We start from the raw sequence: 27,836 nt of genomic DNA on the forward strand, positions 1-27,836 counted from the left end.
TTATGAAGAACTGAAGGACTTTTGTTTATATGATGCATTTTGGATGTTCGACATACTGCCAGCAACATGTTCACAACATGTAAACACTGACTATAGAAATACTTGCGGAGCAGTATGGAGCGTGTTTTACTTACGACGCTGTTAATGCCATTCTTTCCCAGAGGTGCTTTTGGAACAACCACCAGGTAGGTGTCTATGCCTCTCTCCCTCAGGTAGTCACAGCGGTCACCGCCATTCCCCGGCTCCACATCAAACTCACCATGAAGACACTCCATGGTGCTTTGTGAGATGTGAACACGGCTGTACACACATACAAGGTGGCGCAGATTACACGGGCCATTGTTCTACCAACTGTACTTCCACATTAAGTGCTGTGCAAAGTGATGCTTTGTGTATGAGTATTTTGGGTTATGCATTTATTTCCCAATCTAAAATATCAATACACACTGAATGTAAATATATGCACAACATTTAAAGCCTAAACTTGTGATAATAATACAAAAACCACAAAGAATTAAAGCAGTTTAAAGTAAAACATTTGATGGTGAGGTTCACAGTAACAGATTTGTCTTCTTATCCGGTTATTGGGAGGAAATCATGACATCTTTTTTAAACGTATGAATATAATAATATAACTTCCAATTATAAATGTTAAAAAAAACAGTATGAAAAAATATATCACTGACATTTCAGTTTCAACCAAAATAACTACAAGAGAGCACCAAACTGCCGTGAAGCTGGTGATACAAAAAACAGAGAGAAATATCCAATTAAGGTGCAGAGAGCCTGCTGTTAGCAGACACACAGAAAAATCAGACCAGATAATTAATCGATCACATGGTAGCAACTCAATTTAGACATGTAGACATGGTGGAGATGACGTGATGAAGTTCAAAGCAAGTGACTTTCAACATGGAGTTGTTGGTGTCAGACTGACTGATCTACTGGAATCACTTCTCCCGAGTGTTTACAGAGAGAGGCCCAGACAGGAGGAAGTATCCAGTGAGCATCAGTGCTCTGGGTGAAAACATGACCAGAAAGCTTACAGCGAGGCAACAGGTCGCGTCAACGCGACATGTAAGCTAAGGACCAAAGTCTCTGAGGAATGTTAGCAGCACCGTGTTGAATCGGTCTGTCAGTTTTAAAGGCAAAAGTGGTTTAATTAGGTAACAGTGAGTGTCTTTAGTTTCAGATCTCTTAGCCAATTCATGCAGCATCAGAATAATTTGTTTCTGGCTGGGAATAGTCCAGCGACTCTTCTCTGAAACACACCTTCACAAGTAGCTGACATAGACAAAAACATGGCAAATGATTGGAGATGATATAAATGTTTGGTTCAGAGTAAGAACTTTGATCAATTGTGCATATTCACATATCCAGTGACCTAAAAACTAAAACGCAGCACATCTACTTTGTGCATGTTATTTACATGAGCCGACACATGAAAACACTCAAATCGAAGGAGAAATAAGGAAAATGGGACCATGTGAGAAACACAGTCCAATCAGTATTGATCAATGCAACTACGCTGCAGTGTGAAGCTGATGTTCTCACCCTGGGATCCCTCCAGCCTCCATTTTATTGGCCACTGTGACATCTGTGGACCAAACATCATACTGCCAACGTTTCTGGCCCAGCACTCCTCCCAGGACCGTACCGCTGTGCACTCCAACACGCATGTCGACATCTGTCTGGGTTTTCTCTCGGACATACCTGTGGTCAGTTCAGAAAGCAGCAGCATTAAAAACAAAGCAGCAGGAAGCACAGGTAGCCTTTTTTGGAGTAATAATCAAGCTGTCTCAAAGCCCGATTACCACAAAAGAAGAAAAACATTCCAGCAATACAGGAAACAGCGTCTCTGACGTGCCACTAAACGCCATCCATCCGTGCACATGTTCTGGAGTCTGACCAACATGATGGATCACAATCAATTTGTGTTTAATGACCTCTCATTGTTACATCACAGCTACAATCCACAAAAAGTCAATAAGAGTCCATCAGTGTGATCAATCCCACACTGTGGACAGAATGACTAACCCACTACATCCCATAATAACGTAGATGAAACTGTCCGATCTTTAGAAAAGCTTAGAATCAGGCAGTTATCCCAGGCCGCCCCTCCTCACGCGTGCTCATTCATACTCACGAAATGGCCTCCACCATGGCCAGGCCCATCATGATAGAGCAGGCGGCGTGGTCATCCCTGTAGTCCGGCAGCCCACAGATACAGTAGTAGCAGTCTCCCAGGATCTTGATCCTTAGCTGGTGGTATTTCTGAAAGGCAGGTCTGTTTTAGTCAGACAGCGTATCAAGATCGGACATAAATCACTAGCTCACTGTCCAGCTGTCTTCTTAGCAGGTCTAACAACAGCAATGGGTTAAACTGCTAGAAACACATACATGCAATGGATGGCAGTTAGCACAGACTTCAGCAGGCTGGGTGGAGGCGAGCACACAGGCTGTCTTTTTACTTCATTTCCTCAGAGGCTAAGCTTAATCTTGGGCATTAAGCTACTCCTGTTACTAATTTTAATAAGAAATAATGCAAAAAAGCACGTTGATCTATGATAGTACACTATATGGTTTTTAGGGGACTGCGAACATTATTGACATATTGTTAATGCTAACATATTAAGCTAGGCAACCTAGAAGGGTAGAGCTCTACCGTCACGCAGATACCCATAAACTTAGCTCCAGACTGGTGAAACCTTATGTAAGCTTTGACATTTGGGCTCATACACAACCTGGGTACATGTTCACAGCCAGCACGGAGCCATGCAGTAGCATTTCCTAGATGATGACAAACTGGGGTACAGCCTCATACCAATTAAGACAGGATCTCTACAGAGAAATATTTGCACATGAGCATGCAGAACCTGTAGATAACATACAGGACTCTGGCACGAGTTTGGTTTAGCTTGTAAGTCATGTTGGACTGTAAACAACGAACGGCATACAGAACAGTAAATCTTGCCTGGAGATAGAGCACCCACATCCTGTTAAACGTCAAAAGATCTCAATAAACAAAGTTTATTTTCTAAATATGGTTTTCACAGTGTCACAGTGGAATTAGCCTTCCACAGTGTTGCAGTTCACACATTGGCCTAACAAACAAAATCCTGTTCGATTCTGGGAGGAGACACAAATCCCTTTGGGGCTGTGTCAGCAAGGGCACCCGGCAGAAAATATCTGCCAAATCATCAAACATGTGCAGCTACCCACTGTGGCAATCCCGTGTGAACAAGGCAACAGCCAAAAGCAGCTTTGTCTAATAGTGCAGTTACCCCTACCCCGAACGAGGTTTCGGTGATTAGGTCCTGTGTTGCAGGCGCAATCGTAGGTAGAAATAAACTCCTTGCTGTGAGTTTCTCCTTTACAGATTTCCTCATTACTGAATCAGCTACCGTTAGCTTCAAATGTGTTGTCTGCATCCTGAATTTTACCATTTTTAATTTTATTGTTGTTTACAATTCAATTCAAATCTATTTTATTTATTAAGCGGCAAATTACAACAACAGTCCCCTCAAGGTGCTTTATATTGTAAGATAAAGACCCTATAACTACACAGACAGAACGGCAACAATCAAAGTTTCTCAAGGAGAGGCAGCCATGTGCAGCAAGGGTGAGAGGAGGGAGACAGGACATAAGACATGCTGTGGAAGAGAGGCAGAGATTATTTATGCTCTTAGCATGTTGGCCCGTTTGACTACATCTAGAAATAAATACATATGCATAATAATAAACTGACAGCAACACTGAGCCACCGAGAAAGTGACATGAAACCACAGCAACCATTGCTAAACATGGATATATATCAACTTACCACAAAAAGTCAGAAAATTTGTGTTGTAAAACAACTTTATGTGTGTTTTGTTCTTGGCAATACATATTTCTACCACTGACAAGCCTGTTGTCTTCCCTTAATGCGGTGCCACATTTGGAAAGAAAATACATTTATGGATTGAGCCGCCACATACGTGGACTGTGCCCATGAAAAACTTCAATCCATATTGAAAATTAAACAGTTTATTCTTTTAACAAACAGGGGCCTCAGTATCATGTGAAAGAACCATACACAGCCGAAAAAGCCTGGCACCTCCTCCTGTAGCGGGGCATGATACGAACAATGGGTAAAAGGGCAGATGGCCACCAGATGGCCAGCCACTCCTCTACTGTGTTGTACCTGGCCTCCCACTCCAACAGTTTCCTGCTGATGTACATGAACAGGCGGTCACTCCTCCGGCCATAGGCACGCCACCGCCATGGCGCGAAAGACCTCCAGGAAGGCATGGGGGTTGTCTCCTTCCCCCATTCGGTAGAGGGTGGGGGCGGCGGCAGTGTCAGCAAGGAACCACCTTGAGCGACCAGACTCTCCAACACTTTCGTCTGGTGCACAGACTGGTCCTGCACAGCTGTCTGCTCCCACTGCAAAGCTGGCAGCTCACCAACATCTGGGCCCACGCCTTAACTGGTTGGGCCAGTCATTGTTCCGCCATGCCACGACTTGGGTTTTGGCACCGCTGTGACAATGATGGACCCGACAGCAGCATTGCAGTTTTCCACGTCTTTATTGGCTGGGTTTCCACTGTGCAACTTTCCAGCTGCCCTGCTTCTGTACCACAGACAGCACACCTCCCACCTCAGATCCTGGCAACATCTTTTACAGGGGAACCATGATTGGATGATGAGGTCAGATGTATAACTCCTCCCCTGACAACACACCCTGAACGCACTGCTCCACCCCTCCCCTGCAGCTGAGCAACAGAACCACACCTCCGCCACACACCCCCACCGCCCAACTGAGGCCGGTGGGGATGTGTCATCTTAGAAGACATAGTTCAGTACTAGACTGTGGGGATATGGGATTGCCACTGGTTACAGAAACGCATCTTGGTATCTCTCTGCACAGAGATTTGCCTCCAGTGATAATTGAGGGAGATGCTGCCCCACACCATCACACCGCCTCTAACTAAAGCTGTTACCCTACAAGTTAATAGATTAACATATCAGTAGACTGCATCTGGACTCATTACAGAGCATAATATTCCTCCTCACGTTCAGGTTCCAGTTTACATGATGCCGACACCACTGCAAACAGGCCTGACAGTGAAGGGCATTTAAGGCACATTGGTGCAACTTGGTTTTACAGAACACCAGCTTGAAGATGCCCCTTGGCACAAGCCCTATCCAGATCAGTCAAATGTGGCATGCCTTACCATTGTAGCAGACCATTGTTGTATCTGATTGTCAGCACCTGAGTACCAGAGATCAAAACAACAGCAGAACCAGCGGTTTTTCATTAGCAAAGGTGGCACCGTTTGAGGGGAAAGGAACAGGCTTTTTCCAATGGAATAATATTTATTGCCAAGAAGCATTGTTACAACAAATTGATATGTGACAATCATTTCAAATGACCTCCCATAAATCACATAAAGGTTAGAGGTGGATTCTAAATGAGTACTTCTTGTAATCTTGATGAATCCCATAAAAGATTTCAGTCTAAATCGGAAAAATGTAAATAACAACAAATAACCATGACATCACTTTAGTTAGTTTACACTGTGATACTCACAGCAGCTAGTTTGTCAAAGCGGGCAAAGAGCTCATTAAGCAGCTTGACAAGCTCCTGAGCACTGCAAGAAGACGACAGCTGGGTGAAGCCCACAATGTCTGCAAACAAAATACTGAAAGAGAAAAAATACACATTACTGACATCATTCTTCTACAGCTGAAAAAATTATTCATGCACATTTTCAATAATTCAAGAAGAAGCTTAGTATAAGCAAATCTAATAGGACCATCGGCTTTCATTTTTAAGTTAGTGGCCTCTTTTTCACAATATTCTTTTCCATTAATGTTAAAATATATACAAGCCATGTTCCAAAAAGCAATCTGTAAATAAAGAATGCAATGATTTATATTTATACTGTTTTGTTTGTTTGTTTGTTCTTTTACAGACAATATGTCAAACATGAAAAGGCAAAACTTTTCTTTTAAAAAATATGTACACTCATTTTTGAACAGCATTGTTCACGTGATAAGAGTACTGTGCACATCTGTGAAGGCATCATTAATGTTGATCGATATATTTTATAGCTTCACTCTAGTCTTACTGACTATTCAAAGCACTTTAGAGTACAAGCTACATTTAAAGCCAATTTAGAATTGTAACTGAGAGAAAGCACCCAAATGCAACTCACACGAAAAATAAATATACAAAATCCAAACCTTTAACTTCAAACATGCAGTGGTCACAAACAATGAAGCTGGGAACAATGCCAAAAACCAGAGCAGGACAAAAGACAGTTTGTAAAACACTCTGACAGCTCAAATGCAAAGAAATCAAAAGTAACACAAAGTCCAAAAACACTGGTGGAAATTGTAGAGCAGGGGTCCCCAATCCCAGACCTCGAGGGCCGGTGTCCCTGCAGGTTTTAGATCTCACCCTGGGTCAACACACCTGAATCACATGATTAGTTCATTACCAGGCCTCTGGAGAACTTCAAGACATGTTGAGAAGGTCATTTATCCATTTAAATCAGCTGTGTTGGATCAAGGACACATCTAAAACCTGCAGGACACCGGCCCTCGAGGACTGGGATGGGGGACCCCTGTAGTAGAGTATACAGTTGTGGTGGGCAACAAGGTGAATACAGCAGTGTAACTGAAATCACAAGACTCATACTTCACAGACATGCAGAACCCTTGATGGTTTAAGTTTATAGAGGTACCAAATTACCTGACATTTTCATGCCTGTACATGTACATGGTGTTGAACTGTTGCATTTCTTTCTGACTAGGCCCCTTCTTCATGTCCTGAAGCATTTCATCAGCTATGTGCTTTGGAAGAATGGAGAGGAGCAGACGCTCCTGTGGAGGACAAAAGCAAAAGCAGACAGAGCATATTAGAAAACAACACTGGTAGTAATCAGGTCCCTCACAGAGAAGACACTGGTTATCCTATTGCTTTTCTATTTGGCTTGAATACAAGGACACTTTGCCATGCACATTGGAGCATTAGCACCAATCCGTCTGTCGATCTCCCGCTCCCTTTCTCCTGTTACTTGTGAACAAGGCCGCGAAATACTTGAACTCCTCCACTTGGGGCAGGAACTTATCCCTGACCCGGAATGAGCACTGCACCCTTTTCTGGCTGAGGACCATGGCCTCAGATTTGAAGGTGCTAATTTTCATTCCCATCGCTTCACACTCGGCTGCCAACCGTTCCAAGGCGAGCTGGAAGCCACCACCCGATGAAGCCAACAGAACCACATCATAACGTGAAAAGCAGAGATGAAATTCCGAGACCATCCAAGTGAAAGCCTTCCGCCACTTGGCTACGTCTATAAATTCTGTCAATAAAAATCATGAACAGAATTGTTGACAAAAGGCAGCCCTGGCGGAGCCCATCACCCATCAGGAACGAGTCCGACTTATTGCCGGCTATGCGGACCAAGCTCTTGCAACGGTCGTATAAGGACTGAATGGGCCAGACACCCCACAGCAACTCCTACGGGACACTCCGAAGGACACAGTTGAATGCCTTCTCCAAGTCCACAAAACACATGTAGACTGGTTGGGCAAACTCCCATGAACCCTCAAGTATCCTCGAGAGGATAAAGAGCTGGTCCAGTGACCAGGACAAAAAACTCATTGTTCCTCCTGTATCCGAGGTTCGACTAAAGGACTCTCCTCTCCAGCACCCTGGCATAGACTTTCCCAGGGAGGCTGAGGAGTGTGATCCCCCTGTAGTTGGAACAGACCCTCCGGCCCCGCTTCTTAAAGATGGGAACCACCACCATAGTCTGCCAATACAGTGGCACCACCCCTGATCTCCACGCATCATTGTAGAGGCGTGTCAATCAAGACAGCCCTACAACATCCAGAGCCTTCAGAAACTCAGAGCAGATCTCATCCCCCCCAGGAGTTGTTTAACTGCCTCAGTGACCTCGCCCCTGGAGACAGGCGAGTCATCACCCTCGTCCCCAGACTCTGCTTCCTCCATGTAAGACGTACCAGAATATCTTCGAGGCAGTTCTAAAGTATTTTTCCATGGCCTCTATGAACTCCTCCCAAACCCAAGTTTTTGCTTCAGGCCTGTCAGTATCTGTCAGCTGCCTCTGAAGTCCCACAGGCTAACTAAGCCCAATAGGACTCCTTCCTTAGCCTGGTCTGTCCCTTCACCTCTGGTATCCACCATTTGATTCGGGGGTTACCACCACGACAGGCACCAACCACCTTGCGGCCGCAGCTCAGTGCGGCAATGAAGATGCTGAACATGGTCCATCCAGACTCAATGTCCCCAGTCTCCCTCAGAAAGCTGTTGAAGCTCTTCCGGAGGTGTGCGGACTGGGGCCTCTGCCAGGCATTCCCAGCATATCCTTACTATGCATTTAGGCGCGCCAGGTCTGTTCAGCATCCTCCCCGCCACCTGATCCAACTCACCACCAGGTGGTGATCAGTTGACAGCTCAGAACCGTCCATTTACCCGAGCGTCCAGAACATATGGCCGCAGGTCTGCTTCCTGGTGCCACGTGCATTTATGGACACTCTTATGTTCGAACATGGTGTTCATTATGGCCAAACTTTGGTTTGCACAGAAGTCCAACAACAAAACACCGCTCTGGTTCAGATCCGGGAGGCAGTTCTTCCCAATCACACCCCTCTAGGTCTCACTGTCGTTTCCCTCATGAGTGTTGAAGTCTCTCAGTAGGACAACTGAGTTCCCATGCGGTGCACCCTTAAGCACCCTGCCGGAAGTCTCCAAGAAGGCTGGGTACTCTGAACCGCCACTCAGCACACAAATGCAGACCCGAAGGCGCATGGAACAAACCCTCTAATCCACTGGGAGAAACCCCAACGTACAGGCAGCAAGCTGAGGGAATACTACGATATCCACCCTCAACCAGGACCAATTTGCCATGGGAGACCCTACCAAGGGGCCCTACCGGACAACATAGCCCCCTGGATCCCTGGGACACACAAACCTCTCGACCACGATAAGGTATTTAAGTGTATTAAATTTTGTTTTAAGAGAATGAGGCCAAGCCACAGATCCACAGCAGGATTTTCTGGCACAACTTTACCTGCTTCCAAGGTGCGTTGACAGGATGAAACAAATCACAATGCAGAGACTCCAGCAACACTTAAAGGGAAGAGGAACAACTTTATTGACTGACCAACGCGTTTCGGCTTGTTGCCTTCATCAGGGTCATAGTAACACATACTAGAAGTGTGCTTAAAAAGCGCTTTGGGTGCCTAGAAAAGTGCTATATAAATGCAATCCATTATTATTATTATTATTATTAAATAAAAGACAGGAATCAGAAATAAATTTTAAAAAATTTCAAATTAACCAATCACATCTTCAAGCCACAGATCCAGAAATTGCTGGAAGGCTCTCATCTGACCAAGGAACCTAAGATCCTAGTTGTTCACTAGGTCATTATTGCACTTTTCTCAATCTTTTAGGAAATGGCAGCAACGTTAAGAATGTAAAAATAGTTCCTAGAAAAGAACACAAGAAACTACAGTGAGCAATACATAAGGGAGATGAGTAAAGGTCTAAATGTCTCTTAAAGCATGACAAAGGCACCCTAACTCCAACGCCCTAACCCTCTTGCTGTGTTTACAGGTTGACTAGCTCCAAACTGTTAGGCAGTGAGGATGCAGTGTGTCAAGGAAATCCAAAAGTGAAACACAGGAGTTAACATCCAGTTTGTAAGAGTGCTGTACAGAATGCTATAACAGGGTACATCTATATGTGAACTTTCAAATAGAAATGGTTGTAATACTTGAACTTTGTACTGATTTTTATGAGTGTTGAGATGAAAAGAGGAAGAACAGTGGAGCAAGATACATTAATGTACTAGATGTGCCAACAGCATGGACAGGTTGAGCGTGTGCATGAGTGCACATGTGCACGTATAAAACAGGTGTGAGGCATGGAAAATATTAGCAGTGTAGAGAGAGAGTGAGAGGAGGTGATGTATATCACCAAAAGCATATAAAGTGTGCTATAGAGTGCTGCTGAAAAGGTTTGGGATTCTTCTTCTAATTTTCCATAAAGAAGTGGCAAACAACATCAGAAGAACAGACTTTGGAGTTGACAGTTGGAAATATCAGCGAGAAGCACCAGAGGATTAACCACTGTGGACTTAACCACTGTGGACTTAACCACTGTGGACTTATGAATTGGAATTATAATTTTTGGCTTTTTCTCTACTTGTTTCTGTAGGATGTTGGATTGCCATCTCAAAGCTCACCAAACTTTGTAGCGAGTCTCTGCTTCCCCATTTGGACATTATTGGGCACAGCATGGAGTGGAGTGCATCTCAGTCCTGGATGTGCCTCCTCTCTCTCATTGTTCTTAAGATTAATCTCAGAGATCAATAGCATAAAGTAGATTAGTTATATTAGGGTAAAATTTAGGTGATCTGATTAAGTGATTATTACCATTTGATTAAGCTTTGGCTTTGGTCCTACTAATATTGTATAGATAAAATATCCTCATTCAAAAGTCTAAATTGTGTTTATTCACTCTTTGTGAAATAGTAAAGGTCAAAACTTGTGCATGAGCATCATCATTCAAAAAGTTCTTGCAGGTTGTGCACAGCCTTAAACTGAACAGATCCTTTTGCCTACCCACTAAAGAGTAACCTGGTCAATTTTATGAGGTGCACGGGTCATACAGAAGAGCTCCAGTTAGTCGGTGTGGTTCACGAATCGCACTTGAGCTGCAAGGATACCCAGTCAGAGGAAGTAGGGTAGACATCCAGAGTTTAGCAGAGCCAGGCGAATCTTCTCATCACCAGCTCAGTAGTCCAGTTCCTACATTCCCTGTTGCATAATATCACTGACCCTGCCAGTCCAGATCCCCTTTACAGGGATAACTGGCAGATCCAACAAGTCTTTTTCTCAAACAAAACAAAAGCATACATTACATACACACACACACACACACCTAGACACACTTATTGTTTTTACACATTTCAAACGCACCTTCACAGAGGTACACACACAGACCGACAGGCGGGCTGGGCATCAGCAGCTTTCAATATTGTTATCAAAATTCAACAGAGAGGCCAAGAAGGATCAAACAGCTGAATAGGTTGGCTCTGTGATCACAGCTGACACTGACTCAGGAGGCTGGTTGCCTCGGCAACCATCACCAGTCAGATGCCTCTTGATTGGTCAGCAGCTCTCATCTTTCACCAGCCCACCATGCTCTTCCATCAGTATTCTGGGAGTTTCTTTCACATGTTTATCACCACTGTTGGGTTACTTTTCCTCTCCATTTCTTCTCATAGCACATTCACACTTGACATCTCTTTCTTACTTGCTCTCTCTCACAATCTCTCTCTCTCTCACACACACACACCATCTGTTCCATAAATAATAGTAATAGTAATTTAGACTGCCTAGTGGCCACAGATGCAACAGCAGAAGGGGAGCTGACTGCTGATATGGTACCAGCTCAGACAAACACGCCAACATACAAATAATGTGTACATATTTTCCAAAGTGAGTGCTGCTAACAGAGGAAACACATCTATGAAGCCCTGTTGGTTTCATAAAGCCAGACAATAACTTATATTTGGTAGTGTTGTTCTCTGTGCTTGTGTTTCACTGTGGACTTGGGCAGCTCCTGCACACATACAAACAGGGACAAAAACAGTGAAACAGAAGGGTGTACTAAAAAGCGAGATGCAAATTTTTATTTTATCTGCCCAAATCACCACAGCAATTTCCCCCATGCATTGAAAAAGTGCTCAGACACACATTTTGGGAGCAATTCAAACATATAGGAATGCTGGAATGTTCATAACGCTTCACAAGGAACAAATGGTGAAAGTGAAAGCAGCAACATTTAAATAAGTTCAATTTTTTTTTTACTGATTTTGAGCATAGAATTTAGAGTTTATCTTAAATGTATTATTTACATTCTAAACACATGCAGTTAGTGGCTAACTGGTGATTCTAAATTGCCCATAAGTATCAGTGTGAGTAGCAATGGTCGTTTGTCTATGTTAGCCCTGCATCCGACTGGCGACCTCACCAGGCTGTACACGGCCTCTTGGTTCCAGCCCACCGCGACCATGATAAGGCAGAAGACAATTTACAAAGAAATTTTTATTTGTAAATTTAGATTTCTTTATTATTCTCACTTAGATGAAAATAGGTGAAATGGGAAAATCTCTGTTTTGCATTTAGTTGTATAATTCTGCACACTAACAGTTGCCCGATCATCGTGGATATAAAAGCCAAAACTTTGACTATCTTAAATATTCAGGTTTAGTTGATCAGTAATAAAATGAATCATCAAAGATACAAGTTGCCTGTGCACACAGTGCAGTGTCTGTCCTCTGACCTGTTGTTGACTCTGCTCCTCCAGGTTGAGTTTGACCTCCAGTGACTGTCTCGCCTCCAGAAAGGCCTTCCGATGTTTCCGATCAGCCATGTAGTACGACATGATGCCCACAGTGATGGCACAAACATAAATCACAAGGTTGGCTAGAAGCTTGAAAACAAGAAGTGAGAGTACATTCATAATTTCACTTCTGTGCACTCTTACAAGTTTATAAATGACACAACTTACTTTTTAAAAATTCACATATATTTAAAACAGTACAGAAAATGGAAATCCTGTAACTATAATCACCACACACTGTGAGTTTGCATGTTCTCAGTCCAAAGACATGCAGTCAGTGTTATTAGGCTAACTGGTGTACTGTAGATGTAAATGTAGATGTAAATGTGAGTGTGAATGGTTGTGCGTCTCTCTGTGTAGCCCTTTTGTCCAGGGTGTACCCCAGAGCAGGGATAGGCTCCCCCCACGCTGAATCAGATAAGTGGAAGAAAATGAATAGGATGAATGGGAATGAATACGTTTTTATTCCAAATGTGTAATTGCACATTTAAGGTGGGGTTTTGTTTGATAGTGTTTTTTCACACTGACAGTTTCTTTTTTATATTAATGTTTCTCCCACAAATCCAAAGTCACCCATCAAAAATACACAACTAATTGATTAACTGCATAAACATTCACTGAGCTCGGCAAGAGTACTAATACATCAGCTAGCTAACGTTACTATGGTACTCTTTTCTCTATGGTTGGACCAAGTCCTTTGCACTACTTCCAAGTACTTTGCAACCTGTCCTGTCCAGCAGGTCTTGCTCTTGTTTTGAATTTATTGTTTGTATATATGCATTGCTGCTGTCTTGTAACCATCCAAAAGGCTTCCTCGCATAAAGGCCGCTTTACCATAGGGAAAAAAGAATGTGAAGAAGAAACGTGATGGAAGACTTTTCTTCTTCTTCACATTCTGGAAGAAGAAAAAGATCGTCGTCTGAGAAACCGTCAGTTTCCCAGTAGATTTAGAAGTGTGTGATTGTCGGCTTACATGGAGTCCTCTAACAACAGCTTTTGTGGTGTTTCCTGCAGGATCTCGGAAACAGGTGGATCGAGCTGACGCACGGGTTTTGGGAACAGAGGAAACGGAGACATGGGGCACCGTCACCAGAAGAAAATATAGTGCACTTTGTCACTCACCTCACTGTAAATAAACGCACTCTTTATTTAAAGAGTCCTGCGTGTGGGTTCTGCATCCGCATATCTGACGATACCAGTTTTTAAATTGTGTTGATAGGTCACGTCAAACCACAGTTATGATAAAAAAAATTATATTTGCATTTGAAGTTATGAGAATAATTTGTTAAAGATGTTTGTTAAAGTTTGTGGTTTTTACAGTGAAAAATACAACTTCTTTCTACTCTGATGTTATGTTTAATTTAGATCAATTGCATTAATACAGTATTCCTAAATGAAAAAATAACTAAAGTGAGATGTGAGGTTGTGCTGAAAAGAATGATACCAAACAAGGCAAGGGAAACAGTTTTTAATGGTGAAATGCAGAGGTGAAATCAAAAGTAGGCCAATTATACCATGTGCATGATCATTCCACATAGCTGATGTGCACAGTCCCTGGGCAGTCTGCGACAAGAGGGCAGAGTGGGGCCTGAATCAAACCTGTTGAAAAACAGTTGTTCATTCACGGCGGTGTAGTCTGAAAGTACATATATGAGGCTATGATGTGGGAACCAAGGTGTATGCATCCTTGCTGTTTGCATACAGTAAGTCCAATTAAATCCTGACAAAAGGATGTGCTTCTCCAGGAATTTCCTTAATGTACTTCAGCGTCTTCCGCAGTTTTTCTTGGTCTGCAAACTCACAGTACAATCCTGTGCAGGGTCGTAGTGATTTTCTTCTTTCAGACTACAATTCCCTACAATTGGCTAGTTCCATTCACAAAGCATCTTGGCATTTGTACTGGGGTCCTTAGACACACTAGTCTTCTTTCTGTGCTGTATGGCTCTCTTTGAATTTCTTGATGATACTCAAGTTCTTGACATTTGGAAACACTGTGGAAACTTTGAATATCCCTCTCCTGCTTTCTGAGCACCAAAAATTATTTTTCTTAATTCCAAAATGATTTCTTTTGGTTATTGCTATAATCCTTTCTCAAGTGACAGCTTAAACCCTTGCTCAGGGTTCATACACCTTTTTCAGAGTAAAATTCAAGCACTTTCAAGGTCCATTTTAAAGCTTTTCCAGCACATTACCACTTTGATAAATTACATATTTATACAAATACATACAAACTCAAAATGATTTCACTTTTTTGAAATCGTACAAAAAAAAAAAAAAAAAAAGAGTATTATGCTATATGTCACTTGACAAATAACTTCAAATAAAATAAATAAAGAAAAAAATGGGGAAAATAAAGGCATAGTGCACATTTAAAAAAAAAAAAAAAAAAAAAAAAAAAAGTGCACTAACAACTCAAAATACTACAAAAATAGTAGGGGTGCAACGATACACAAAGTTCACGGTTCGGTTCGATACTTTGGTGTCACGGTTCGATATTTTTTCGATACAAAAAAATGTTCATGCCTTTTTAATTTGTCATTTATTAAAATTATAAATATATATTTTAACTCAAAAGTACAGTTTTTAAATTTAATGTTGCTGAAACAACAAAGTAATAAAAAAAATAAATCTATCTGATCGAGAAATCACTCATCTTTGGAAAAGAGAGTTTATTACAGAGAAATGTCTCTTTCCAAAATAAAAGCTATACTATACGCTTCTTCTGGGCTATATTCTCAGCAGCATATTAAACATATCAGGTCCCCATAAGGAGAATCCTGTGCTAACGGCTGTCTAAATGACTCGGGTAAAGTTTGTAGCATGCCTGCTTGTTGTTTTTGTCTGCTTCCACTTGTCTTTGCACCAGGATGATGTCGGAGTAAATGTGCAGTCATATTCGTTGTGTTCCCACTAGTGCTGTCAGCGTTAATCTCGTTAAAATGACATTAACGCCACAACGCGGCAAATCTCCGTTAACAAGTTACCGCGGATCGCCCCGTGTGTGGGGCTGGACGGCATCAACACGTTAACAAGCTAACTGCGCTAACGCGCTAGTTCCCACAAATTGAGCATTGCGTGGCACATCCGACATACTGTTTTACTTTTGTTCATGACGCGCTTACCTTCAGGGTCATACGTCACATGAAAACCAAAATAGTTCCAAAGGCCAGATCTGAATGAGGGTGGGGGAGGTTCAATTTGCCATGTTGCAACGAGCTTAGCTTCTGTCTTTCTAGCTTGCCCTGCGCTCAGTGGATCTGCACTCGACAGTGCAGCCTAGGCGGAGTAGTCGAACGCAGATCCACTGAGCGCTCAACACAGACAGCATCGTCAGATGAAAAGTTGATAAAATAAATTAAAAAAAATTGTATTGTTCGATACATATGCGTACCGAACCGAAAGCACTGTATCGAACGGTTCAATATCGATACGAATATCGTTGCACCCCTAAAAAATAGATAGGGCAAGTCAATGTATTTATTTAAATATTTGGATAGACAACCTTTTTTTTCTAGTTTTGGTTCTATACATTACCACAATAAATTTTAAATGAAACGACTCAGATGCAGTTGGAGTGCAGACCTCCAGCTTTAATTCAGTGGGTTGGGTCAAAAACACTGCATTAAATGTGAGGAACTAAAGTATTTTTTAACACAATCCCTTCATTTCAGGGTCTCAAAAGTAATTAACAAATTAAACAGATGAAAACAAAATGTTAATTTCTAGTACTTGGCTGAAAACCTTTTGCTTGCAATGACAGCTTGAAGTCATGGACATGACCAGATGCTGGGTTTTCTCCTTTTTAATGCTCTGCCAGGCCTTTAGTGCAGCAGCTTTCAGTTGCTGTTTGTTTGTGGGTATGATTTGGGTCATTGTCCATCTGTATTATGAAACACTGCCCAATCAATTTGACTGGCTTTAGCTGGATTCGAGCAGACAGTTTGTCTTTCAAACACCTCAGACTTCATTAGGCTGCTTCTGTCCTGTGTCGCATCATCAATAAACACTAGTGTCCCAGTGCCACTGGCAGCCATGCAGGCCCAAGCCATCACACTGCCTCTGTTGTGTTTTACAGATGATGTGTTGGCTTTGGATCATGACCTGTTCAACACCTTCTTCATATTTTTCTTGCAATGATTCCGGTAGAGGTGGATATTGATTTATCTCTCCATGAGTGTCTTGCACCTTGCAGAAAAACATCTGTATTTACTTTCATGCAGTCTTCTCTTTGTGGTAGACTTGTATATCCATATGACTACCTCCTGGAAACTGTTAGTTACTTGGTTGGCTGTTGTGAAGGGTTTCTTTTCACCATGGAAATGATTCTGCGATCATCCACTGCTGTTGTTTTCCGTGGACGTCCAGGTCTTTTTGAGTTGCTGAGTTCACCAGTGCTTGCTTTCTTTCTCAGGATGCACCAAACTGTACATTTTGCCGCTCCTAACAGTGTGAGTTTTTTCTCTTTCCGCAGTTTAAGGATGGCTTGTTTCACCTGCACAGAGAGCACCACTGACCACATGATGTCTCTTCACAGCAAAATCTTCCAAATGCAAGCACGACTCCTGAAATCAACTCCAGGTCTTTTATCTGCTTGATAATGACAGAACGAAGGAACTGCCCACACCACATCAGTTGTCCAATTACTTTTGGTCCCTTTAAAAAGAGGGTGGCACAAGGAGCTGAAACTCCTAAAACCTTCATCCAGTTTGAATGCGGATACTCTCAAATGAAAGCTGAGCATCTACAGATTATGTCCATGTCCATTATATACAGTAACCATAATTGAAATCTGGTTTAGTAAATGGGTAGAAAAAAAAAACTTTGGCCAGTGTCCAAATATATATGGACCATCTGTGTATATATTTATATATAGTGCAACAACAACAAGAAAAACGCATATTTCATTTCACGTTTCCTCAGTAAGACCATAAGCAATTAACACAAATAATCCTAGAAGTTCATCATACTGCAAAGGCAAAAGGTTGCATTGTATGCCTTGAGGCGACTGTTGTTGTGCTATATAAATAAAATTGAATTGAACTGAATTGAATTGCATATAGTATATAACAGGGATGGACCGAGCCGATATTACGTATCGGTCCGATACTGACCTGAATTACTGGACTTAGGTCACCTGCGACATGGCGCAACTCAGCTCATAACCTTAGCACGTCGGAGCAGTACGCGTCACGTGATATAGCGGCTGTGGCGTGCGAGACCTGTCGGCGCTCTGGTTGAGCATTTGGAGCGTCGCTACCAAACCGGCATTCATCTCTTAGAAAGTGATCCCAGAGAGAAGTAAAGCAAGTGTGTAAGTTCATCTCTGAATGTTTGTAAAGCATTCCTGCCTTAAGCTTAACAACCGATATACGGAGCGTCTGCCTCTCCCTCTCTCCCTCTCTCTCCCTCTCCTGTTGCTACTTCAATCATGAAACTGATCCATGATCAGCTGATCGGCTTTTCTGTCGTGAGTCCGTCTCTCTCGTTTGTTTTTGTCTCACTTTGCACCAGAAAGAGGAAACCAGCGGCTGAACAACAGCAGCACGTTTAAGCTTGATAAGCTGTTGTTAGAATTTATTTAATATAACTTTCTACACCAGGATCTTTTTCTACGCTGGTAACTGTGCAGGGGCGGATCTAGCACAGTTTAGCCAGGGGGGCCGATAGGGCATGAACAGGGAAAGGGGGGCACAAAGACATACTTTTCTTTCTTATTCTCATTTAAAATGTCTAGCTTTTAATAAATAATTATCTGAATCTTAAACCAAAGTTTTAATCTGATGTAAAATGTATAGAAGTTCATTACTGTATATAGTAACTGTTAAGTCTAATATACCCTAGTAAGCTATAGTACTTTTTCCTTTGGGAAGGTACCATCTGTGCAGTCTGCAGTTCTGTTGAAGAAAGATGTTGAAACTATTTCATTATTGTAGAAAAGTTATTGATTTCTGTGCATTTTTTATTTATTTATTTATTTTTTACACTTGCATCAAATTAAAGTCGATTACATCGATTAAGCATCACGAGGTGGGGGGGGGGGGGGGGGGTGTTCCCTATTTTTTTTTTTTTTTTTGCTAGGAGTTTGCAACCCTATTATTTAGGTTGTTTAATTTTTCTGCTAAGTACTCTTTAAAATACCAGAATAAGGAGGATGGAGCAGGGTTAAGTTTATTAGATTGATCAGTTTTGCTGAACTATGAAATATTTTGGGTGCAGTGTGTTTTTGCATACAGGTATAACAGAATAGCTTTAGTGTTTTGTTTTATAAACTTAAGTATGAACTTATACAAAATGCAGCAAGATATAAAAAAAAAAAAAAAAAAATCAGTTTTATTGATTAAAAAACACTATATCGGATTCATATCGGTATCGGCAGATATCCAAATTTATGATATTGGTATCAGACATAAAAAAAGTGGTATCGTGCCATCTCTAGTATATAAACTCAAAACACACAATTCACTTAAAAATGAAGAGCTCAAATGTGAACAAATCAACTTGTTATAGGACTTGTTGGAAACAACCCACAAAACAAGAAAACTGCATCAAACATCATAAAGTAATAAACAGTAACGCCAATTAGAGCAGGGCCTATTAACGAGTGTCTTAGGCTGCGTTCACACTGCAGGTCTTAATGCTCAATTCAGATTTTTTTGATCAAATCCGATTTTTTTTTTTTTTTTTTTTTGTCTGCTCGTTCACACTACAAATAAAATGCGACAGCAAACGCGCTCTAGTGTGAACGCTCAAAGCGGCCGCATGCACAAAAAAAGACGTCACACACAACGCGCTCTGTTTAGACCCAGACTAGGGCTGTGCGATATGACCAAAACCTCATATCCCGATATAAGACATCTATCGTCCGATAACGATATAAATCACAAACATTTAACATTTTCTGTAAATTCTGTGAATCTCGGGCAGCTCGACCTGCGTGAAGTGTTTCCAGCTGCGCGTCATGTAGCTGGAGTCAAGTGTTTTAACCGATGTATGAAACGATACATTTTTAGACATAAGTTGTAACGGCCGCCGTTTTCTTTGTGAGTATTTATTACACGGCGTGCTGCGGGGAAAAGCCTGTTCTAACGTTTGACTCTAAGGTTTATTTTTTAGCACCTGGCGGCTCTTTTTTACTTCTCATCCGTAAATAATCTGCTCTTTCACGTGATTCAATTTATTTTGAAAAGTCTCAACAGGATCTTGAGCTTTATTGTGAAAGGTTTATGTGGAACATAAACAAGCGGACACGCGATGGTGTTACCGTCGTGGTTGCAAACGACAACGCATAAAAACAGGCGCTTGTCCGTCCGTAGTGTGGTTATATTAAATATAAGAGAAAGAGAGAACTTTAAGAAATGAATAATAACTACAGTGACCATCAAAACCATGAACAAATATTGTTGTAAACAGTTTATTTTGCGACACCACGAAACAAACGATAGCGTAAAATGAAACGATAGACGTTTTTATATCGTCATCCGATATATATCGTTATATCGAACAGCCCTAACCCAGACCAAACAGTATTGTCTGACTGATGGCCTTAATATAAAGACTTGTTTAGGACTTTACGTTTCCCAATTTTGCTTTAAGTTATTTTGTTATTTACATTTGGCCTAATAATGATCCTTATTGCTGTTTTAGAGGAGCGGTGCTTCAAAGGATAGCTGCAGATTTCTGTCAGAATCTGCAGATTATACAGTACAAATAAAATGTTCACGTTTCTCCAACGTTGTCTTCCCAGCAGTTTCACTGACATCTACACTGGATGGACAGGAAGCGTTCGCGATGTCTTCTCCGGCGCTGATATTTGGCGTCTGTCTTGTGTCAGTGATGTAAAACAAACAGCAGTCGCTTTCTAAAACATCGAATATGTATCGGATTCAGGACCACATACGAAAGTGACCCAGATCGGATTTGAAAATATCGGATTTGTGCCGTTCACACTGTCAGACCATGATCAGATATGGGTCACATAGGGTCAAAAAAATCGGATTTGATGCGCTTTCGCCTGCAGTGTGAACGCAGCCTAAGAGTTCCTTGAGTTTGTCAGTTAGCTGTTTCTGCAAATCCTCCAAACTTTTCTGTTGCAGCTCTTTGAATCCTGTTGGACTTGAGATGAAGCACAATCTTCCTTCTGACTCAGCAAAAAAGAAAAATAGCAGACAGGTGTTATTTAAAATAAAAAAAAAATCCCAATACAACTATCAGTGATATGCTTAACTTTGTTTCTGTCTTTGTTGTTGCTGAAGTCCTAAATGATCACAGACTGCATTGGGATTCTCAGCTCTTAACCCCTCAAAGTGTTTCCAAAGGAACCAAGTTAACACTTTAAAAAGCTGCAAATTGTAAGACATACAAATATAGACAGTGTTCTTCTATTTGGTTGGTGACAACTTTGCTGCTGTATAGCCTTTATTCAGAAAGCCTTGGTTATATTGGGCTAATATTTAAAGCTTTCAGTTGAGGGAACTAATTACAGTCACTGTTACTGCTAAGTAATGTTTGCTAGGTTAACAGCATATTCCATAAATTATCACTAGTACTGCTTTATTGCATCACACTCACAATTTATCCTGTGAATTTGCTAACTAGCAAAAATAAACAAATTAGCATTACTGTGTAATGTGCACGTACTCGAAAACTCTTTACCTTTCATGTGACTCGAGAATGCAGACTCCCCCACTGTGAAAATCCTTTTTGCAGACTTTGCATGTGGCTACGCATGGATTTGGTCCTCGTCTTATCCATAATTCGTATTTGTCGTTTTCCAGCCAACACTCATTAAAACAGACTGACTGACGCAGAGGTGCAAAGCACGCCCCAGCGGAGAAATGTTTCTTTTAGCCTTTGTGACTCATTTTATTTCTCCATCTGATCAGCAAACTATGCAATCAAATACTCATATGTTGTGAATGAAATACAGTTTTAAGCACCACATCCAAAATTCAAGCACTTTTGAAACCCTGAAAAGACAATATTAAAATCCAAGAAAGGATTTCAAGCACCTACACAAACCCTGCTTGCTGAAGTTTTTATAAAGTGCGTAAACTGGAAGATAAGCCTCAGCTTTAGTTTGATTTTACAAGCTTTGAGCATTGAAAAGTTAAAGCAGATCACTGCACAGCATTGGTTTCAGCTGTAGCTCAATAAAAAGGTGGCGTTTTCAGCAGGGTGATAACTTTTTTGGTTCACAGCCATCTTCTGCTTATCCTTTGCATGGTTGCGGTGGGATTGAGCCTATCGCAGCTACCATAGGACAAAAGGCAGGATACACCCTGGACAGGTCACCGGGCTGATGCAAAGCTAACGCTGAGAGACAGACTGTAACGCACTAACTGCATGTCTTTGGACTGTGGAAGGAAGCTGGAGAGAAACCATGCAAACAGCCACCGACCATTTTTTGTTCCTGAAATAATTCTTGTATCGTGTGCAAGCAGAAATTATTTAGGTTTTCTATAGAAATAATGAAAATAGTATGTTTAGAAATGTTGCGTTGCAAATTCTCTGCTCTGCTAAAAAAAAGCACTTGGGGAAAAAACCCTTTTGTCCTCATTAAAGACAAAGCCAAATGGGACATAAGAAGCAAATATAACACTAATAGGTGAGTTTTATACAAATATGTGATTAAAACAAAAACAGCACCTCCAGTTCTACCAGTGGAGAAAAGTTTCATGGAAGAATTTTATTAGCTTTTCCATTAAACGACAGATTTGGATCTAATAATACAACAGATGCAACTATCACATACGTTATTGGTCAGACGTAGTGGCACAAATGAAAGTCACACTAGGTTTTGCGATTGACTGCAGTTCTGATACTGTATATTTAGGTAATATACTAACTGGTTTGTACGTTTAGGACAAATATCTTCTCAAAGTGTTAATAACTGCTGAGAAAAAGACAAAGAAACAGCTGGACAAAGTGGCCATTTTAAAAGAAGCATATGAAGTGGAATAATTTACTTTCTCCCTGATACTTTATATTGATAGATATAAAAAGTATCGATTACAATGGCTGTTATATGTGAATGGCAGATTTAGATACTGACAAGTTGAAATAATAATTTTACCATAAAGGTGAAACTTTTCCTGTTCATAATGCAGTTTCATGACTCTGGTTTCATCTGGACACTCGTCCATACTTTCAGGGCAGACCTGTGGCACTAATGTTAATAATAACTTGTCATGTAGTCAACTACTGCTTCTTTTAAAAGAAAATATATGAAAATAAACGTTATTTACAAAGAAAACCAACAAAGAGGACTCTGCGGGTTGTTCTGTCAACTGTGTAATCTGTGTATAGTTACCAGACCTATCCAGTATTAGTTAGTATCCCTGTGAAACGGTGGAAATATTTGGCTTTGGGGAACTTTACTGCCTTACATCTGGCTACATGCCATTAGACACAGGAAATTCAATGCATTAACAAACAGACAACTCAACTCTCACCTGTCTGCCGAGTGCTGCGCCGTGTATGTCATCCTGCTGCTGCTGGGCAATGGTGACACCCAGAACCAGGGTGTGGACCCCACAGGACACAGTGGTGATGAGCACAATGGGAGTCAGTCTCAAAGGCAGAGTCAGAAAAACCGAAAAACTGAAGAAAGCCTGCCAGCCTACAGTGTCGCTGGCCTGGTGGAAGCGAGCATAATTCAACCCCAGGTAGCAGAATATCTGAGCGGCTATGAGCACCCACAGGGCATAGGGCAACACCCGCCGGGAGATGCGGTCTGGCAGCAGCCCAAAGCGGCACAGCAGATAGAGAACGATATCTGCTGCCAGTCCCACTGATGCCACTAAAACAGAAGCCAGCTTATCAGCGGTGTAGACCACAGCACACATGAGGATGATGTAGCTGTCGAACAGCGCGGCAAACACAACGAGCACCAGCAGGGTTTCGTGTCTCTGCCGTCTAAAGTAGGTCTGATAAAGATTCTCCAAGGACTCGGGCGCAAAGGTCAGGCGCATGAAACGCGGCAGACAGAGGCAGCATCCCGAGGTCCGCACCGTGACCTCGTGTGTTCGCCCCACTGCCTGCCCGGGGTCAGAGGGCAACGTCACAGAGCAGTCTGCCGAATACTCAGCAGAATACTCGGGCTCAGAAAAGGCTCGGTTCCGAGGCATGGTTTACATTCAGCTGCAGCTCCCAGTCTCCTTTCAAAAACAATTGGAAGCATAAATCAAACACCGACCGAAGTCTCAGGTTCACATCCTGTGAGGGAAGCCCACATGTGTGGCCGTGATCACAGCAGTGTGCTGGCTGTCAGGACACTGGAGAGACGTCCTCTCTGCATCCAGTCACTCCATCCAGTGAGGTCACTTGACGTGCTTAGCCTTCTCTCATAGGTCCAATCTGAGCACGCCTACTCTTCATCATCGTGATGTCCACCTCTGGTTTTTCAGCTTTGCAAATGGGACCGTTTCACCTGAGCCCGGTCGTCTCTGTATGCCACATATCAAAGTTGGACGTATTAACATTTACTCCGCTGATTTTCTCTTTGTGTCACTGCCTTCATTCCTCCGGTTTCCATTTTTGACTTCCATAAATCTCACATGACCTGAATAAAGAAACACAAAGTCACCAGAGAGCAACAGGTAGAAGTGTCACGCTAACTTTTTTAACTGCTCTTTTTCCCGGGTGGAATCATTATACAGCAGACATCTTTAATGGCTTTAAATGACATTTGAACTTATTTTGGATTTTCTCTCACGCACAGTCAAGATTACACACATACACCCCGCTAATATTTGGTTAAATGTCCCTTAGCAAGTTGCACCTTGACTACATGCTTTTGACAGCCATGAACAAGCTTCTGGGTGGATATTTGACCACTTTTCTTCTCTGCTGAACTGATAGAATTCATTTAAGTTAGGCTTTTAAGTATAGTCCACGGTGCTTCTCAAATGTCTTGTACAGTAGTTCCAGGCCTTCTCAAATTCACTCACTTTCCAGTCCTTGTCCCTAAACATTTTCAAAGTACTTCTTTTTGTTTGCTAATCTGCTTATCTTAACACTGAACTACGAATCATTCGAGCATAAACGAGGCACTTAGCTTAAGGGATGAACAGCCAACTATTTTAACCTGCAAACTTAATCCATGCACTTTGCTACACCAGATGCATTTACATATCTGGTGTAGCAAAATATGTAAACAGTATTTTAGTTGAATCTATGAACAAAGGCAAAGATGGATACCAGTTCAGTTCACAGGTGACCACGTCACTAAAGGCTATAGGTCTGAGTGTGACCCACAAAAGCTAAAGTGATTACTAAAGCACTATTAACTGTAAAATATATATCAGCTCAATGAGCTGTGTGCCCTAAAACATGCAGGGAAAACAAAAGAAGAAGAAGTGGTTACACAGCAAATGAACAGTATCTGAAAGTCAATGCCAAAACTTTATCAACGGTGGCAGATGTCTGCAGCCATGTGTCAAAGCTGGTGCAGGTTGGGTGTTTGGGGCTGCTGCTCAGTCAGAGCCGTGGGGATCTCGGCACAATGGATACGAATGTAGAAAAGTAGTGTCAGAGTTTGATCCATCACACAGTACCAAAAGGGTTTTGGACAGTGGCTTTATTTTTTCGGCATGGCAACGATCCCAAACACATTAAAAAATGCACAACATAAAACTGTCCGTCAGAGATGATCCTCCCACACTCAGACGTTAATATCATTGAAGCAGTGTGTGAGTACGATGAGGAACTTTGGGATGTCCTTCTAGAAGCCCGGAGAACTATTTCTGAAGACTGCTAAGACATTTTAAAAGCTTGTTGATGACAGTTCACCTGTGCTGACGAATAAAGGTAGTCATACAAAATATACAAAAGCTCTGTTTGCTCTCTGGACTGCGTGTCCCTGTATGTTTACACGTTTCAATAAATCCCTTTTTAACAAACTGTGACTGATGCACAGCGACAGATGGATGATTGTTTCCTGGGCTCGCACCTCAGTTAAAGGCAGGCGGTGTGAAACGGCCACATTTTGGCGTTAGGGTCTCTCCACGCTAGAGCGAGGCTCTCCGCTGTGGGCCTACCTTGTTACATGTTGCGCTCCGACAGGTACACATGTTGTAAAACCACACTAAAAACAAACAAAAACCAGTGGGCTTGTGTTGCCTGAGGACATTTCCACGTCCACGGTACTCGCAGTGACAAAAGGACGCGGGGTTCTCGGGTGGTACACGGTAGCTGTCCAACAAACCTTTTTCTATGCTGCGTTAGCATCTATTTCTTTCGAACGGAAACTTATCTGGACGTGATTTCCACTTCGGCTCTTTGCTGTCTGCTGTATCCTTCGTGTTCACCTGCTTCACTGGAAGCTCTCCGTGGAGCTGTGAAACCACAGTCTGTGCTGATGCACCGCTTACCGTGGAAGCATCCGTCTCCTGTGGGTGCTAACGTTATTCCCCTCAGACAGATATCAGCAGCCAGCCTGAAACGCAGCGGCTCGCGTCTACCGGAGCCCCGCACGAGACCGGATTCACATGAAGATGGAAACAATAACTGAAATCTAACGAGTCACAGAAAGTAGCCGTGCCCGGTGGCTCCGCCCCCTCCCCCACTGTTTTTAACATTAATTATTATTAATGTTATTTTTATTATTTATTTCATTATTATTATTATTATTTTACCTCGGATGTTTTCCGCAGAAGACACGGAACAGCTTTATCACGAGCGCAACCGACGATGCTTCTGGTGGCTTACAAAATAAAATCACTGCTCGCGAACGTTGACACAGGAAAGGGCAGAAGTATGATTGAAAGCTATTTTAATGTGAACATTTAAAAGTCGAATAATACTCTACAGGCCACACAGCAACCCAGTGTCTAAAAACGGAAAATAAGCACCGTTTGTATAAAATATTTATTTCAACTGTAATAACTATAATAATAATAATAGAAGTCTGTGAAGGTTCTCAGTCATCCAGGTCATCGTAGTCAAAGGAGCTTGGAGTGTTGGGCCCGCTGTGCCTTGTCCACAAACTTGTAAACCTCTTCTAACATTGGAGAGGGTAGAAGGATTTCCAGTTCCTGCAGGGTCTGGCTGATCTTGATCTGGAGGGCAGCTATGGTGAAATGGACCTGTCTTATCCTTTCACTTAAAAGGTGATTTTGTGCTCTCTGTAGAATCAAGTCTGCTCTGTATCCCCTGACAGTGGATCCAAGGCGCAGGCTCTTAGGAACAACTCTGCTTTGTCTACATCTTAGGTTGAAACGGAGATGGTTCCTATAATCCGCTAGTTTCCTTGATTCCCTTTCATACTCCCGCACCAGTTGAAGGGTGTTCCTCCCAAAATGTACGGCAATATGTCTGTGAAGGTTCTCAGTCATCCAGGTCATCGTAGTCAAAGGAGCTTGAGCCACCTCCACAGGACAAGACTCAGCAGTCCATCTGCATCTTAAGGATAAAGGTCACTCTTTCGAGGATGCCAATGTTCACATTTTGGACAGAGAGGACAGATGGTTTGAAAGAGGAGTGAAAGAAGCATCTATGTCCACTGTGAGCGACCATCTTTGAACAGAGGCGGGGGTTTACGACACCAACTCTCTGCCATCTATAATCCAGTTTTGAGATCCCTTCCCAGACGCCTTAACGCCCACTCACATCCTGGGCCATCTGACCTCAGGAATTCGCATGATAAGGTGGGGCCAGGTTTCACAATGAACACACCCGAAACTCTGGCTGATTGGGACCCACACCCAGTTTCACACCTTGGCTCAGGCGATTAGAGGATCATCAGGGGGTCCTTTTGTCCCTCTGTGGGGGGAAACTCCCACTAGGTTTATATCTGGGACTCTCCACCATTTGACCTTAGAACTGAAGAAGCTTCTCGGATGAGAGGTGAAACGTCTTCAAGCAACTCAAAGAAGTCCAGACGCTTTTCTTTGCAAGCTCCTTTGACAATAATAATAGAACTTGCTATAAAGTAAAATAAATGATCTTTGTAACACTCAGAGCCTTTTTCTCGGCTCCTCAAATTTGTTTCCTATCCACTAAATCAATGCATGACAGTTCATAGTTAATTCAAAATGTAAGGCAATATGAAGATATCAGTGAAACCTAAGTGTTCAGTTTATTTCAAAGTAGTTGAACAGAAATGCACCTGCTGCTCAGCTGATAGAGCAGGTTGTCTGCCAATCTCAGTCCACCTTTCCCCTGACCACATTTGTTTAGGTAAGACACAGAGTCCCTCCCCAAGTACATGACCTGGAGTGTAAATGTTAGGAATGACAAAAGTGATGTAACTGGCTTAATTCAATTCAGTTTTATTTAGATGATGCCAAATCACAATAGCATTCACCTCTAGGTGCTTTTTGATGTATTCTCCAAGAGTTCCCACAACAATACAGAGAAAACCTCAACAATCAAACCCCCAACAAGACCCCCTTTGAGCAAACACTTT

The 27,836-nt window shown here is 42.1% G+C and overlaps 1 protein-coding gene across 2 annotated transcripts in view; it reads right to left on the reverse strand.

The window, feature by feature from the left end:
- Positions 1–26,160, reverse strand: part of adcy3a (adenylate cyclase 3a) — a 53,965-nt gene extending 27,805 nt beyond the window's left edge. The window contains exons 1-8 of one of the 2 annotated variants that reach the window (XM_084943226.1): positions 26,065–26,160; positions 22,882–23,990; positions 12,371–12,520; positions 6,740–6,870; positions 5,573–5,684; positions 2,147–2,274; positions 1,555–1,713; positions 135–300 (exon numbers count right to left, since the gene is read on the reverse strand). In XM_084943226.1, the coding sequence (XP_084799352.1) occupies positions 135–300; positions 1,555–1,713; positions 2,147–2,274; positions 5,573–5,684; positions 6,740–6,870; positions 12,371–12,520; positions 22,882–23,556 (1,521 nt within the window). In that variant the 5' untranslated portion in view covers positions 23,557–23,990; positions 26,065–26,160. Of the gene's footprint in view, positions 1–134; positions 301–1,554; positions 1,714–2,146; positions 2,275–5,572; positions 5,685–6,739; positions 6,871–12,370; positions 12,521–22,881; positions 23,991–25,800; positions 25,961–26,064 lie in introns of those variants that run through there. The other variant, XM_084943225.1, reaches the window with a different exon arrangement.
- Between the last annotated feature and the right edge of the window lie 1,676 nt (positions 26,161–27,836).

This window comes from Perissodus microlepis, chromosome 11, assembly GCF_051167445.1.
Source record: "Perissodus microlepis isolate ML-2025 ecotype Zambia chromosome 11, ASM5116744v1, whole genome shotgun sequence".
In the NCBI taxonomy this organism is placed as follows: Eukaryota; Metazoa; Chordata; class Actinopteri; order Cichliformes; family Cichlidae; genus Perissodus; species Perissodus microlepis.